This window comes from Capsella rubella, unplaced genomic scaffold (genome assembly GCF_000375325.1).
Source record: "Capsella rubella cultivar Monte Gargano unplaced genomic scaffold, Caprub1_0 scaffold_9, whole genome shotgun sequence".
Lineage (NCBI taxonomy): Eukaryota > Viridiplantae > Streptophyta > Magnoliopsida > Brassicales > Brassicaceae > Capsella > Capsella rubella.
In genome coordinates, this window is record NW_006238915.1 from 165271 (window position 1) to 176274 (window position 11004).

At 49.3% G+C, this 11004-nt stretch overlaps 1 protein-coding gene across 1 annotated transcript; it reads left to right on the forward strand.

The window, feature by feature from the left end:
• Window positions 1-973: 973 nt before the first annotated feature.
• LOC111829556 (meiosis-specific protein ASY2-like) lies at window positions 974-3399 on the forward strand. Its single transcript, XM_023778865.1, has 4 exons — window positions 974-1790; window positions 1845-2554; window positions 2629-2874; window positions 2953-3399. Exons 1-4 carry the CDS (start codon window positions 974-976, stop codon window positions 3397-3399), a joined length of 2220 nt encoding a protein of 739 aa, XP_023634633.1.
• Window positions 3400-11004: the final 7605 nt, after the last annotated feature.

Genomic DNA, 11004 nt, shown 5'->3' on the forward strand with positions numbered 1-11004 from the left:
GAAAAGTTTCGGATGCGATCCGCACAAAGAGGAGAAGTCAGGTCAGAACGATAAGGGAATTTAAAGAGAAACGCAGATTAAATACCCGGATCACTATTCCATCGTCGGCGTAGACCAACAAAAGGATTCTCGAGTGAGAGCTAGTCAGCTCGGACCAAGGGTTCACACAATGAATTTATTAAGGAAAGGAGAATAAATTCACTTTGAACAATCTCTCAAGAACTCGATTAAAACGGATTTGGAAGGATTGATTCGACCAAGAAATGAACGATTTAGGGTTTGCTCAATAACAAGTGAAGAACTAGGGTTTTTGTTATTAAATGATCGATGCCCTAAAATAGAGACATCTTCTCTATTTATACAAAGGATTTAGGGTTACAATAAATGCTTCTTTTCCTTAGATTTTCAGAAGATATTGTCATAAATATTCGATTAGGGTTTTCGAAACCCTAATGATCCGAGTTCGTCCATTCCATTTTAGGAATGAAGCACCCTTTGCATTAATTAGACAATAAACCGGGATTCCCTGATTTATTGGTTTAATTCGATTCCGTCTTGGTTTAGGCCGGTATGTCGTTGGTGCTAATTCCTACACCAACAATAAGTCCCCCCCCAGTTCGATGGGTCGAATGTTCATTCGAATTATGGAACTCCTAATTATGCCTGACCTAAGCTAAGAGGGAGCGAATCAAATATGACCCGAATCGTCGCGTATCTCGGAAACGTTGCCACGCGTCATTCATTTATGGAGCGGCATGTAGGTCGGAAGTTGAAGCGTCACCTAGGTCATCATTATTTTTTCGTAGGTCTGTCTCCCGCTCGCTTCTATAAATACTCGCTCAATGCCTTTCATTTTCCTCATTTCCGCTTTTCTGCTCAAAAGGTAAAATTTCGCTCTGTCCTCTCTCCTCTTTTTCCTTTAACTTATCGCCGCCGACTTTTAATTCTCCGGTCATATTTTACTACTCCGACAATGTCGAGGTCGCATTCTTCGTCTGATAGTGAGGTCGCACCACTAGTTCGCTCCAACACTCGTTCGATGCGCCGTCCTAGTAACGAGGCTTCATCATCTCGCCCCGTTCAGGCTTCTATTCCCGAGTTAACTGAAATTCCGATCCGAGATGGTAGTAATAACGCCGCAGCCGCCATGGAAACCGGAGAATCTTCTAATCCTTATCGCTCAGAGGGCGAGGATCGTTTCGCCGCACCGGGCGTTTTCTTGAACGATATCCAGCCTACTCTCGACCGCAGAGGTCAGATCGGTGGAATTCCGACCTCTAGTACTGTAAGCAGCATCAACGAGATGCTCGATGTTTGCGGTTTGGGGAGATCCAGGGTCAGTATCCTGATTCCACATAAAACTCAACACCCGTGGACTCCTCCAAAGGGATACATCTGTTTGTATGAGATGTACTTCACCCGCTACCGCCTGTGGTTTCCTCTTCCAGAACTCTTGTCTCAATACACTCATCGCCGTAAACTAGCGATCTCTCAGCTCGCTCCGGCCAGTATTTGTAACATCGTTGGAATACTGACCCTAGCGTCTGAGGTCGGTACAAGGGTTCCCGTCATGTGCTTCGAGGAGATGACGGTATTGAAGAAATCCAGGGTCGCCGGCAACTTCACCATGAACATGAGGGAGAAACAGAACGTCATTCCCGGAACTCGAGTCAGCAATTTCAAAGGCTGGGAAAAACGTTTCTTTTATGCTGAGCTGACTAACTCTCACTCGAGAATCCTTTTGTTGGTCTACGCCGACGATGGAATAGTGATCCGGGTATTTAATCTGCGTTTCTCTTTAAATTCCCTTATCGTTCTGACCTGACTTCTCCTCTTTTGTGCAGATCGCATCCAAAATTTTTCTACGTTCCCACCTGAGTACTCCGACATTGTGGCAAGCCTGTTTAGCGGGGAGAATCGAGCGTGGAACCAATTTAGCCAAAAGCGAATTGAAGAAGCGATGGGAAGGATCCCGAGAAAGTATCCAAACTTCGCAGAGGAGCTGGCCAAGTCGTCAGGTACTTCGGTAACTGCCCTCCAGGCTCAGGACGCGGAGCTTGCTGCACCAACAACAACGGCTATGGAGGTCGCCGTAGTTGAATCGGCTACCGGAGGAGAGGTCGCCCCTACAGATCCTCTGATCGTGGACCTGGAAGTCAGCGGTGGTGACGAGGTCGAGGTTCCCGGGCAGGAGGTCGTAGCCGCCGAGCAAGAGGTCGCTCTGTCCAAAGGAGACGCGGCCGGGAGGAACAAAAAGAAGAAGAGAGTCGACAAAGGCAAGGGCGTGGCTCTGTACTCCGGCAACCAATCTAGCCGTAAGAGGTCGGCCGAAGCAGCTGATCTAGAGTCTTCTGATCCTTTCCGATTAACTCGGAAGGATTCGAAGACAGAAAAATTCTGCTTCGACTACTTCGGAAAAAGCTCCGTGGCCGGCGACCGTTATGCCTCGGCAGAATTATGCCGAAATTTGAAATTTTCTTCAGAAATTCTGCCCGATCTCGACGCGCTGGAGTTCAAGGAGGACTATCTGAACTATACCCGATCCGCGTTGCTGGTTTGTTTATCATTCCCTGATACTTGTCCTTTATATTTTGTGCATATTTTAACACCGTTTTGTCCTTCCTCTAGTCGATCGCCTATGGCAACGCTCTCTTCTTCAAATATGAAAAGAGGGTGAAGTCGCATTCAACGGCGAATCATGCCTTTTTGATGATGGAGAAATGCGTCAAAGAGGCCCAGGACAAAGTGGCCATGCTGCGGAAGCAAATGGGAGGCTTGGAGGAACAGGCCAAGGTTCACGAGGGAGTTGTCGCTTCCTTAGAGGATACAATTGCCGGCCTGCGGGCCGAGAATGCGACTCTTGCTGCTGAGAAGGCGAAAGCCGAAGGCGACCTTCAGTCCCTTTAGCAATTTTGCGACTCCGAATGCTGGCGACTTCGCTTAGATCGGCAGGCTGTGGTCGAGCGAACAAGGAAGAAGGCACAAGAGCGCCTGGATCGGGTGAAGGCGTTCTTGGCCGAGCAAGAGGTCGCCGTACGTCCGAAGGAAGATCTGCTGAACCAGGCCCTTGGGGTTGAGGCCACGATCGACAGGCTCGTCAAGGAGTGCCATGTTCAAATTCCCGAGGAGGAGATCGCCAAGATTAAGGCGAAGAAGGTCGAATGCCAAGAGGTTGCTGATGCTTTAAACTACCTCGTTCTGGAACCGGCCGACCTGAACATGTCTCCGGACCAGCTCGGCTACGGCCTCCTTTGTCCTGAGGATCCCGCTCCCAGTTCGATCCGAGACCCGCATGGGTCAAATGCGGTAGCCTTCCAAGCCGACCTCCGGTCCTCCGATGGCAACGGCGATCCTCCTTCCGAGATGGGTAATCCTGAAGACAATGTGAATGTCGTCTGAGTTATCTAGCTTTTATTTTTATTTGTTTTCTCTTTTGTTTGAACTTAGATGGGCCGCGAGCTCGGCTTTTTCCTTCTTATTTTGCTTCTTATTTTCCTTATTCGCCGAAATGGAAATATGCTTCTTTTCTAGCTTGAAATTGGTGATTTTCCTATATAATGTTGCCCCAATTGCCAGTTTTACTCCGGTAAAAGGCGGGGGTGCTAGGTATAAATAGGCTGCTTGGCCGGTGGTTTTCCAAGACATCCTTAGTTTAAACTTGTGCCCTCATTTTCTTATAACTGGTGTCATGGAGAAATCTGGTTCGACTAAAAGCGATGGATCATCTCCGTCCGCCGGTGTTGATACGCCAACTTTTACAGAGAAAGAAGCGCTTGATCGTGGGATGCCCTTGTTCCCGACGTTAAAGGTTCCTAAAACTTTGATGTCGCGAGTTACTCGACAAGAGAAACTCCGGTTAGAGGAGTTTTTCCAGGCTGTGTATGATAAACATACGCAGTACTTTAAACAATTCCTCATTGTTGATGAGATCAGATCGGCCTTCGATCATAAGTTGAAACTGCTGGAATCTCACCCGAGAAACTGGATTCCCTTTGGGTTTGGGCGCATAGCTCCGATGCTGACAAGCCTTTACGCCTACTTCGAGTAATGTATGCGGGATGTTGAAGCTAACCGGAATGCACCACCCATCCTAGGGATCCCACGATGCCTCGAATTTACACCGTCGGGTGTGAAGGCATTTCTCATAGGCACCTTGGCCAGTAAAGCCGAATCAGATGAGGCCGAGGCGTTTGTTAAGAAGGTATCGGTACCGTTCCGTTCATGCGAACATTGGTATCCTATTTTTGGGGGATCTAAACAACTGTCTTTTTTTTTTGTTAGGTCGGGGGCCTTTATCAAGAACAGTGCAGGGATCTGCAATTCTTTCGTCTGAAGAAAAGAAAGATCGACATCCGTTTGGACGAGTTGGAAGAAGAAGTCGCCAGGCTAAAATCGAAAAGAAGGAAAGCGATTCTCAGGCTCGACGAGGCGGAGCAGAAGGCTCGGGCATTGGAGACGGATCCAACTGATTGGGAGCGAACTGGTATGCAGCTGCTTTGGCCAATGCCGAGTCGCCTTCTGCATGACACGCGTCAGGTCGCCGCTATTGGGGCGAAGGGTCCATTGATCGTGGACTAGGCGATTTGTGCTTTTTACTTTATGATTATTTGCCGATGTAATTTTATTTTGTCGTAATGCTATTGAACCGTCGCATCCGATTTCGAATAATACGAGCCATGTTTCTAGGCGTTTTAATTTAAGTGGGGATTTCATGACTTGGCGGGACGTCTCCCGGCTTACAATTTCATGATTCACCACAGTTTAAATATATTTGGAGATATCTCTGGGCTCCGAAGTGAGGAATTTCTTTCCTCGAGTAGATTGTACTTTGTCGGAGGGCGAGATATATCTTTGGACTCGGCTTACCTCCTTTGGTGCCGGTTCGGACATGGGCTGCGAAAGATTGACTTCTCTGGGTCGGCTGACTATCCCATCCGAACACGGGACCTTTAGGTGCGGAACATTAATCTCTGGGTTCGGCTTACTCCTAAACTTAAGGATTGTGCGTTTGACGCGTGCCGATCACCTGGCCAGGGTGTCGGGGATGCATACGTATGTATGTATACATGTATAGTTTTTTTTTTTTTTTTTTTTTCGCGAAAAATGACATGACAATGCGTGAACGCTGCGAAAGAGTGATTTGACGGGTCGTCGCTCTGGGTGATTTGGAGATTCGCGAACGCTTTGTCAAAATTGACCTAGAGATGCGTGCCCCTTTAGTGTGTGGTCATTCGGAAGAAGTTTGTTGGGGAATGGCTGGCATTCACTGCGGTTTCTGGCTATTAATATCCCGCTTTTGTCATCCATTTTATTATCACCCAGCGATTTCTTCAATGGCCGGATCTTCCAGAGGGATTGCTGCCGATCCCTTTCTCCGCGGAGGTCGCCGTCTGATAGAACAGCTTGATGAAGACGAGACCAAGGCGGAGGTTTACAAGGCCCGTATTTGCAGGCTAAGCATGCACATCCGGTCACTTTGGGAGCGTCAAGGTCCTAAGGCCGACCTCGTGCGATATCTCGGGGTGAGGATTTCATAGAGAAATCCGTTTTGAATCATGGCCTCAACGATATCCTTCGAGAACGTGCGCTGTCATCGGGTCAGTTCTACCACCTACACTCCACTCTTGAACGTATCAAGGTCTCGTGGCTTCAAGAAGGAGATCTTGATTCGTTTGATGGGCCTCTCGTTGCAAGCCGGATGCGTCGCGAGGAACTGGAGGGATATCGCGCTCGCATTGCTTGGTTGTGCGACTATATCGTCGCGTTCAATAGCGCAGCCGAAGTCGTTTATCAGAGGGTTCGTGCGGAAGGTGTTGAGAGTTTTCTTCTGCTGATGGTTTCCGAGGGGGTGCCGATCAAAAGAAAGATCCTCAAACTAGTGAGGCAGGCAAGTTCCTTGTGGGCCGAAGAGGAGGCTAAGTATCCTCTTCCGCAGTTGCACGACGGCGACACCGACCTGTTTCCCAAATTTATCGATTTGGGGGGCTAAGTGGGTCGCTTTAGCTAGTGGCCATTATGAGTTTCTTTTTTGTTTTTGTCAAAGAGTGTATTTTGCTTGTAACAAACTTTTATTGAAAAAAACGGGATCGTTAACGACAATCGCGCGTTCATTCATTATTATTATTATTATTATTATTTTTTTTTTTGTTAGCTGCACCATATATCATGGTTGCCTACGTACCTCTTTCGAGTATCAAGCCAATCGTAGTTCACAGTACATCAAATGAAAGACTCGGATTCCCGAGTGAGGCATCCATCTACCTTTGTGGTCGGATTCCCGACCTAATAGTAGAACCTTTTGAGGTGGGCCGCGTTCCAGAAGTGTTGCACTCACTGCCCTTCCATGGTCGATAGTTCATAGATGCCTGGGTGAACTCGCCGTGCGACGATATAGGGGCCCTCCCATCTTGCTCCGAGCTTGCCGGCGTTGAGCTCTTTGGTGTTTTCGAAAACTTCTCGCAGAACTAGGTCGCCCTCATTTAAACGGCGTTCCCGGACGGTCTTATTATAATACTTTGCTGCCGAGTTCTGGTAGTTTTGTATACGGATCATCGCTTGATCTAGTAATTCCTCACTCCAATCGAGGTGATCGTAGAGCCGAGCTTCGTTTAACTCCGGGTGCGCGATCATCATTGTTCGCCGGAGCGTCGGTATTCCGACCTCCGAAGGCGCCATTGCCTCAACACCGTAAGCCAAGGCGAACGGCGAAAATCCGGTTGCGCGTCGCGGAGTTGTGCGATGCGACCATAATACTCCGTCGAGTTCGTCGGCCCATAGTCCCTTTTTCCGACCTAACCTTTTCTTGATGCCGTCGAGGATAGTTTTGTTGGTAGCCTCGGCCTGGCCGTTTCCTTGAGGGTATCGCGGGGTTGACGTACTGAGTTTGATGTGCCATTTTCTGAAGAACCGATTCGTTAGGTAGGAAGTGAATTGGGATCCGTTATCCGTGACGATCTCATAGGGAATACCGTGTCGGCAGATAATGTACTTCCAGATGAATCCGGTTACGTCGCCCGACTTGACCTGATTGAATGATTCCGCCTCCACCCATTTGGTGAAAAAGTCGTTGAGCACTAGCAAAAATCTTTTAGTGCGGCAAGGAGGAAACGGTCCGACGATGTCCATGGCCCATCGCATTAAAGGGTATGGTGCTGTCACGGGAGAGAGCGCTTCGGGAGGTACGTGTTTTAAGGTGGCGTGCCTTTGACAAGCTTCGCACTTTTGGGCGAATGCCTCGCAGTCGGCGAGCATAGTTGGCAAAAAATGGCCGTCTTTCTTTATTTTTAGGGCCAACGCGCGTCCTCCTGAATGGTTCCCGGCGTCGCCTTCGTGGACCTCGCCCATAATTCTTTCGCTTTCGTCTCGATCGACGCAAGTAAGGAAGGTTCCATTGGAACTTCTCCGGAGAAGTTCTCCATCGGCCAGAATGTAATTGGCGCATCGGGCTTTTAACCGTCGAGCTTGCCACCGGTTTTCAGGGACTTGACCGCTTTGTATGTAGAGTTTGATCTCTTCCCGCCAATCGACCGGGGGGGCTTCCTCGTCGTGAGGCTCGTTCTCAACTGGGTCGATCTCCATTTGGATCAGGTCGTTCATGATGATGTTGATCTCATGAGGTTGAGCGAAGCTCGGTAGATCGATACTTTCGATGGGGATGGATCGGCGGAGGTCCGGATTCGCATTCGAAGCTAAGGCGGCGAGGGCGTCGGCCGAAGTGTTGTCGCAACGTGGAATTTTTGTGAGGGAAAAGCTATCAAATTCGGCCGAGGCGGATCGGACTAACGCCAGATAAGAACTCATCCGCTCGTTCTTGGTGTCGAATTCTCCGCTAAATTGGCTTACGACCAGTTGTGAATCGCAAAATAGCTGGATATGTTTTATTCCGATGCCCCTAGCAAGTCGTATTCCCGCGAGCAGAGCTTCGTACTCGGCCTCGTTATTGGATGCTTTGAAACCGAGTTTCAACGATTGTTCCAAAACCTCGCCTGTTGGTGATCGCAAGAGAATTCCTACTACGGATCCTTGGTTGCAAGAAGATCCGTCAACATAGAGGGTCCAGCTTTCGATTTTTGATGCGTCCTCCACGAGTTCTGGGGCGAGCTCGACGATAAAGTCCGCTAAAACCTGCGATTTCAGACTAGGGCGAGAGCGGTACTCAATATCGTATTTGCTTAGTTCGATGGCCCATTTAGCCATTCTTCCTGATTGCATGGGGCTGTGCAGCACTGTCCGAAGTGGTTGATCGGTATAGATGACGATCGCGTGTTATTGGAAATACGGACGCAACTTCCGGGCGGCGACGATGACGGCCAAAGCAAACTTCTCTAATGTTGGGTAGCGTGTTTCGGCATCGTTCAAGGATTTGCTGACGTAGAGAACAGGCCTCTGATCACCGCGATCATCTCGGACTAAGACCCCGCTTACTGCCGTGCTAGAGACCGAAACGTAGAGGTATTAGACCTCGCCGTTCTCGGGTTTTACTAGGATAGGGTGACTTCAAATCTTGAAAAGCCGCTTTACATCGCTCGTCCCAATGAAAATCTCGATTTCCTCGGAGTAGTTAATAGAAGGGAAGGCATCTGTCGGTCGACCTTGCGATAAAGCGATTGAGAGCTGCAATCCGACCTGTCAAACGTTGAACCTCGCGTTTGTTAGTTGGGGAAGGGAGCTCCAAAACCGCCGTTATCTGCTTTGGGTTGGCCTCGATCCCGCGTTCGTCACGATGTACCCAAGAAACTCCCCGGATGTCACTCCAAATGTGCACTTAGTTGGGTTTAGCTTCATACGGTATTTGTCGAGAAGATCGAAGCATTCTGTGAGATGATGGACGTGGTCTTTTGCCGTTAACGACTTCACCAGCATGTCGTCAATATACACTTTCATTGTCCGTCCTAGAAGATCGGCGAACATTCGGTTTACGAGGCGTTGATAGGTTGCTCCCGCATTTTTTAAACCGAAAGGCATGACTTTGTAGCAATATGTTCCCCTATCCGTAATGAAGGACGTTTTCTCGCGGTCAGCAACGTGCATCATAATCTGGTTATAACCTGAGAAGGCGTCCATAAATGATAACAATTGATTCCCCGAAGTTGCTTCTACCAGGCGATCTATGTGTGGGAGCGGGAAATAGTCTTTGGGATAGGCTTTGTTCAGGTCGGTAAAATCTACGCACGTTCTCCATTTGCCGTTTTTCTTTTTGACGACTACCAGGTTCGCCAGCCACTCCAGGTATTGTACCTCCATGATAAGGTCCGCCTTTAACAGTCGTTGTACCTCGTTTTGAACTGCCTGGGCTCGTTCGTTGCCCAGTCTGCGCCTTTTCTGGCGAACTGGTTTGAAAGTGGGGTCCACGTTGACTTGTGACAAGCTACTTCGGGATCTACTCCGATCATGTCCTTAGTTGACCATGCGAACGTGGACGATCTCGACTTCAGGAAAGTTACCAGCTCCTGCTTGATCGGGTCGTCTAGCATGGCTCCAACGCCCACTGTTCGGGAGGGATCGGATTCGTCGATATTGACCTGGATAACCTGGCAACTCGGTGATTTGAGGGATGCGCGCGCCGGTTTTTGGAGAACGTCGCTGCATTCTCCGCTCTGTAATTGCTATGCGAGGTCGTCCCTCCTCTGCTTCTTTTCTATAATGCAGCAGTTCCGTGACATTTTCTGGTCGCCATACAAGATATAAATTCCGGTTGCCGTAGGAAACTTCACGCACAGATGATAAATAGAAAGAATGGCTCTCATTGCATAAATCCAAGGGGAGCCGAGTATCGCATTATAGATTAGTGGGGCGTCAACTACCGTGAACTTGAGCTTCTTTGCCACTCCTCCGACCTTCACTTCGATTTTGATATCCCCCATTACGAGACGGGTCGTACCATCGTAACCGGTTAGCGTTCGAGCTTTCGGTTTTATTTCAGATTCTGAGATCCCCATCTTGGCTAGTGTGCCTAAGAATAGCACGTTGACGGTACTGCCGGTATCGACTTAAACGCGTTCCACATCGTAATTACCCATGGTTACTTCCACGACTATGGATTCATTATGGGGGTGTTGTATTCCCTTGGCATCGTCGGAAGAGAATGTGATAAGTTCGCCAGCCGGCACTTCGTCCTCCGGTGCGACATGCAAGCTGCACACCTGTCTAACTCTTTTTTTGAGGGTCCGGACCGAGTCGTTGCAGTCCTCAAGCGTTCCCAGTATCATGGTTATCCGTCCGCGAGCCGGTGAGCCCGCAGGTTGCGGTCGTTGCCCTCTCTGCCTTTTCGGTGGTCCCAGCAGTTCTCCCTCTTCATCGTTATGCCGTTCGGGACTTCGCCTCTCATCAGACCGGTCTCGCCGATCGGGGCCGTCCTCTCGGTATTGTCGTGTCCCCTGGCCTCGGCCTCGACCACGCCCGCGCCTTCCGTCAGGTCGTTGTCCTCTGTATTCTTTGGGTTGGAATACCGCTTCTATTTCGCCGGACTTGTATTTATCGAGTAGGTAATTAGAGAGATGCTTGCACTCTTCGATTGAATGTCCGGCGAACTTATGGAAAGTGCAGTACGCTTCTTTGAACGACGTTTTCGGTCTCGGGGTGTAGAACGGTTTGGTCCAGACTTCGCCGCTAGTTTGGCATCTTCTTCTTCCAAAAGTGCGTATCTTAACGCACGATGTAGTGCGTCGTCGAGATCTTTCGGCTCACGGATGGTCAAGTCCTTTCGTAGGGACGATCCTGGAATGAGCCCCTTGCAAAATGCGGCCAAAGCGGCATCCTCTGGAACTGATACTTTGGCCAGCAAATTTTTGAATCGCACCAAGTACTGCTGCAGAGTTTCGCCGGCTTCCTGAGTTGTGTCCCAGAGATCGATGCTGGACGCTCCGGGTTGTATGAAATGCCGGTAGTGTCGGAGGAACGAGGTCGATAGCTGGGCGAAATTATCGATCGAATTCGGGCTAAGCCGAGAAAACCAGGTAAGGGCATTGCCCGTCAGACTTTCAACGAATAGCTGGCAATGTCCTG

What these genes read in the sequence shown, in the direction of transcription:
- LOC111829556 (XM_023778865.1), top strand. Translation starts at nt 974, where the DNA reads ATGTCGAGGTCGCATTCTTCGTCTGATAGTGAGGTCGCACCACTAGTT. An exon ending in ATACCCGATCCGCGTTGCTG is followed by an intron (nt 2,555 to 2,628) that starts GTTTGTTTATCA and finishes TCCTTCCTCTAG; the next exon opens with TCGATCGCCTATGGCAACGC. An exon ending in CGACTCTTGCTGCTGAGAAG is followed by an intron (nt 2,875 to 2,952) that starts GCGAAAGCCGAA and finishes TTAGATCGGCAG; the next exon opens with GCTGTGGTCGAGCGAACAAG.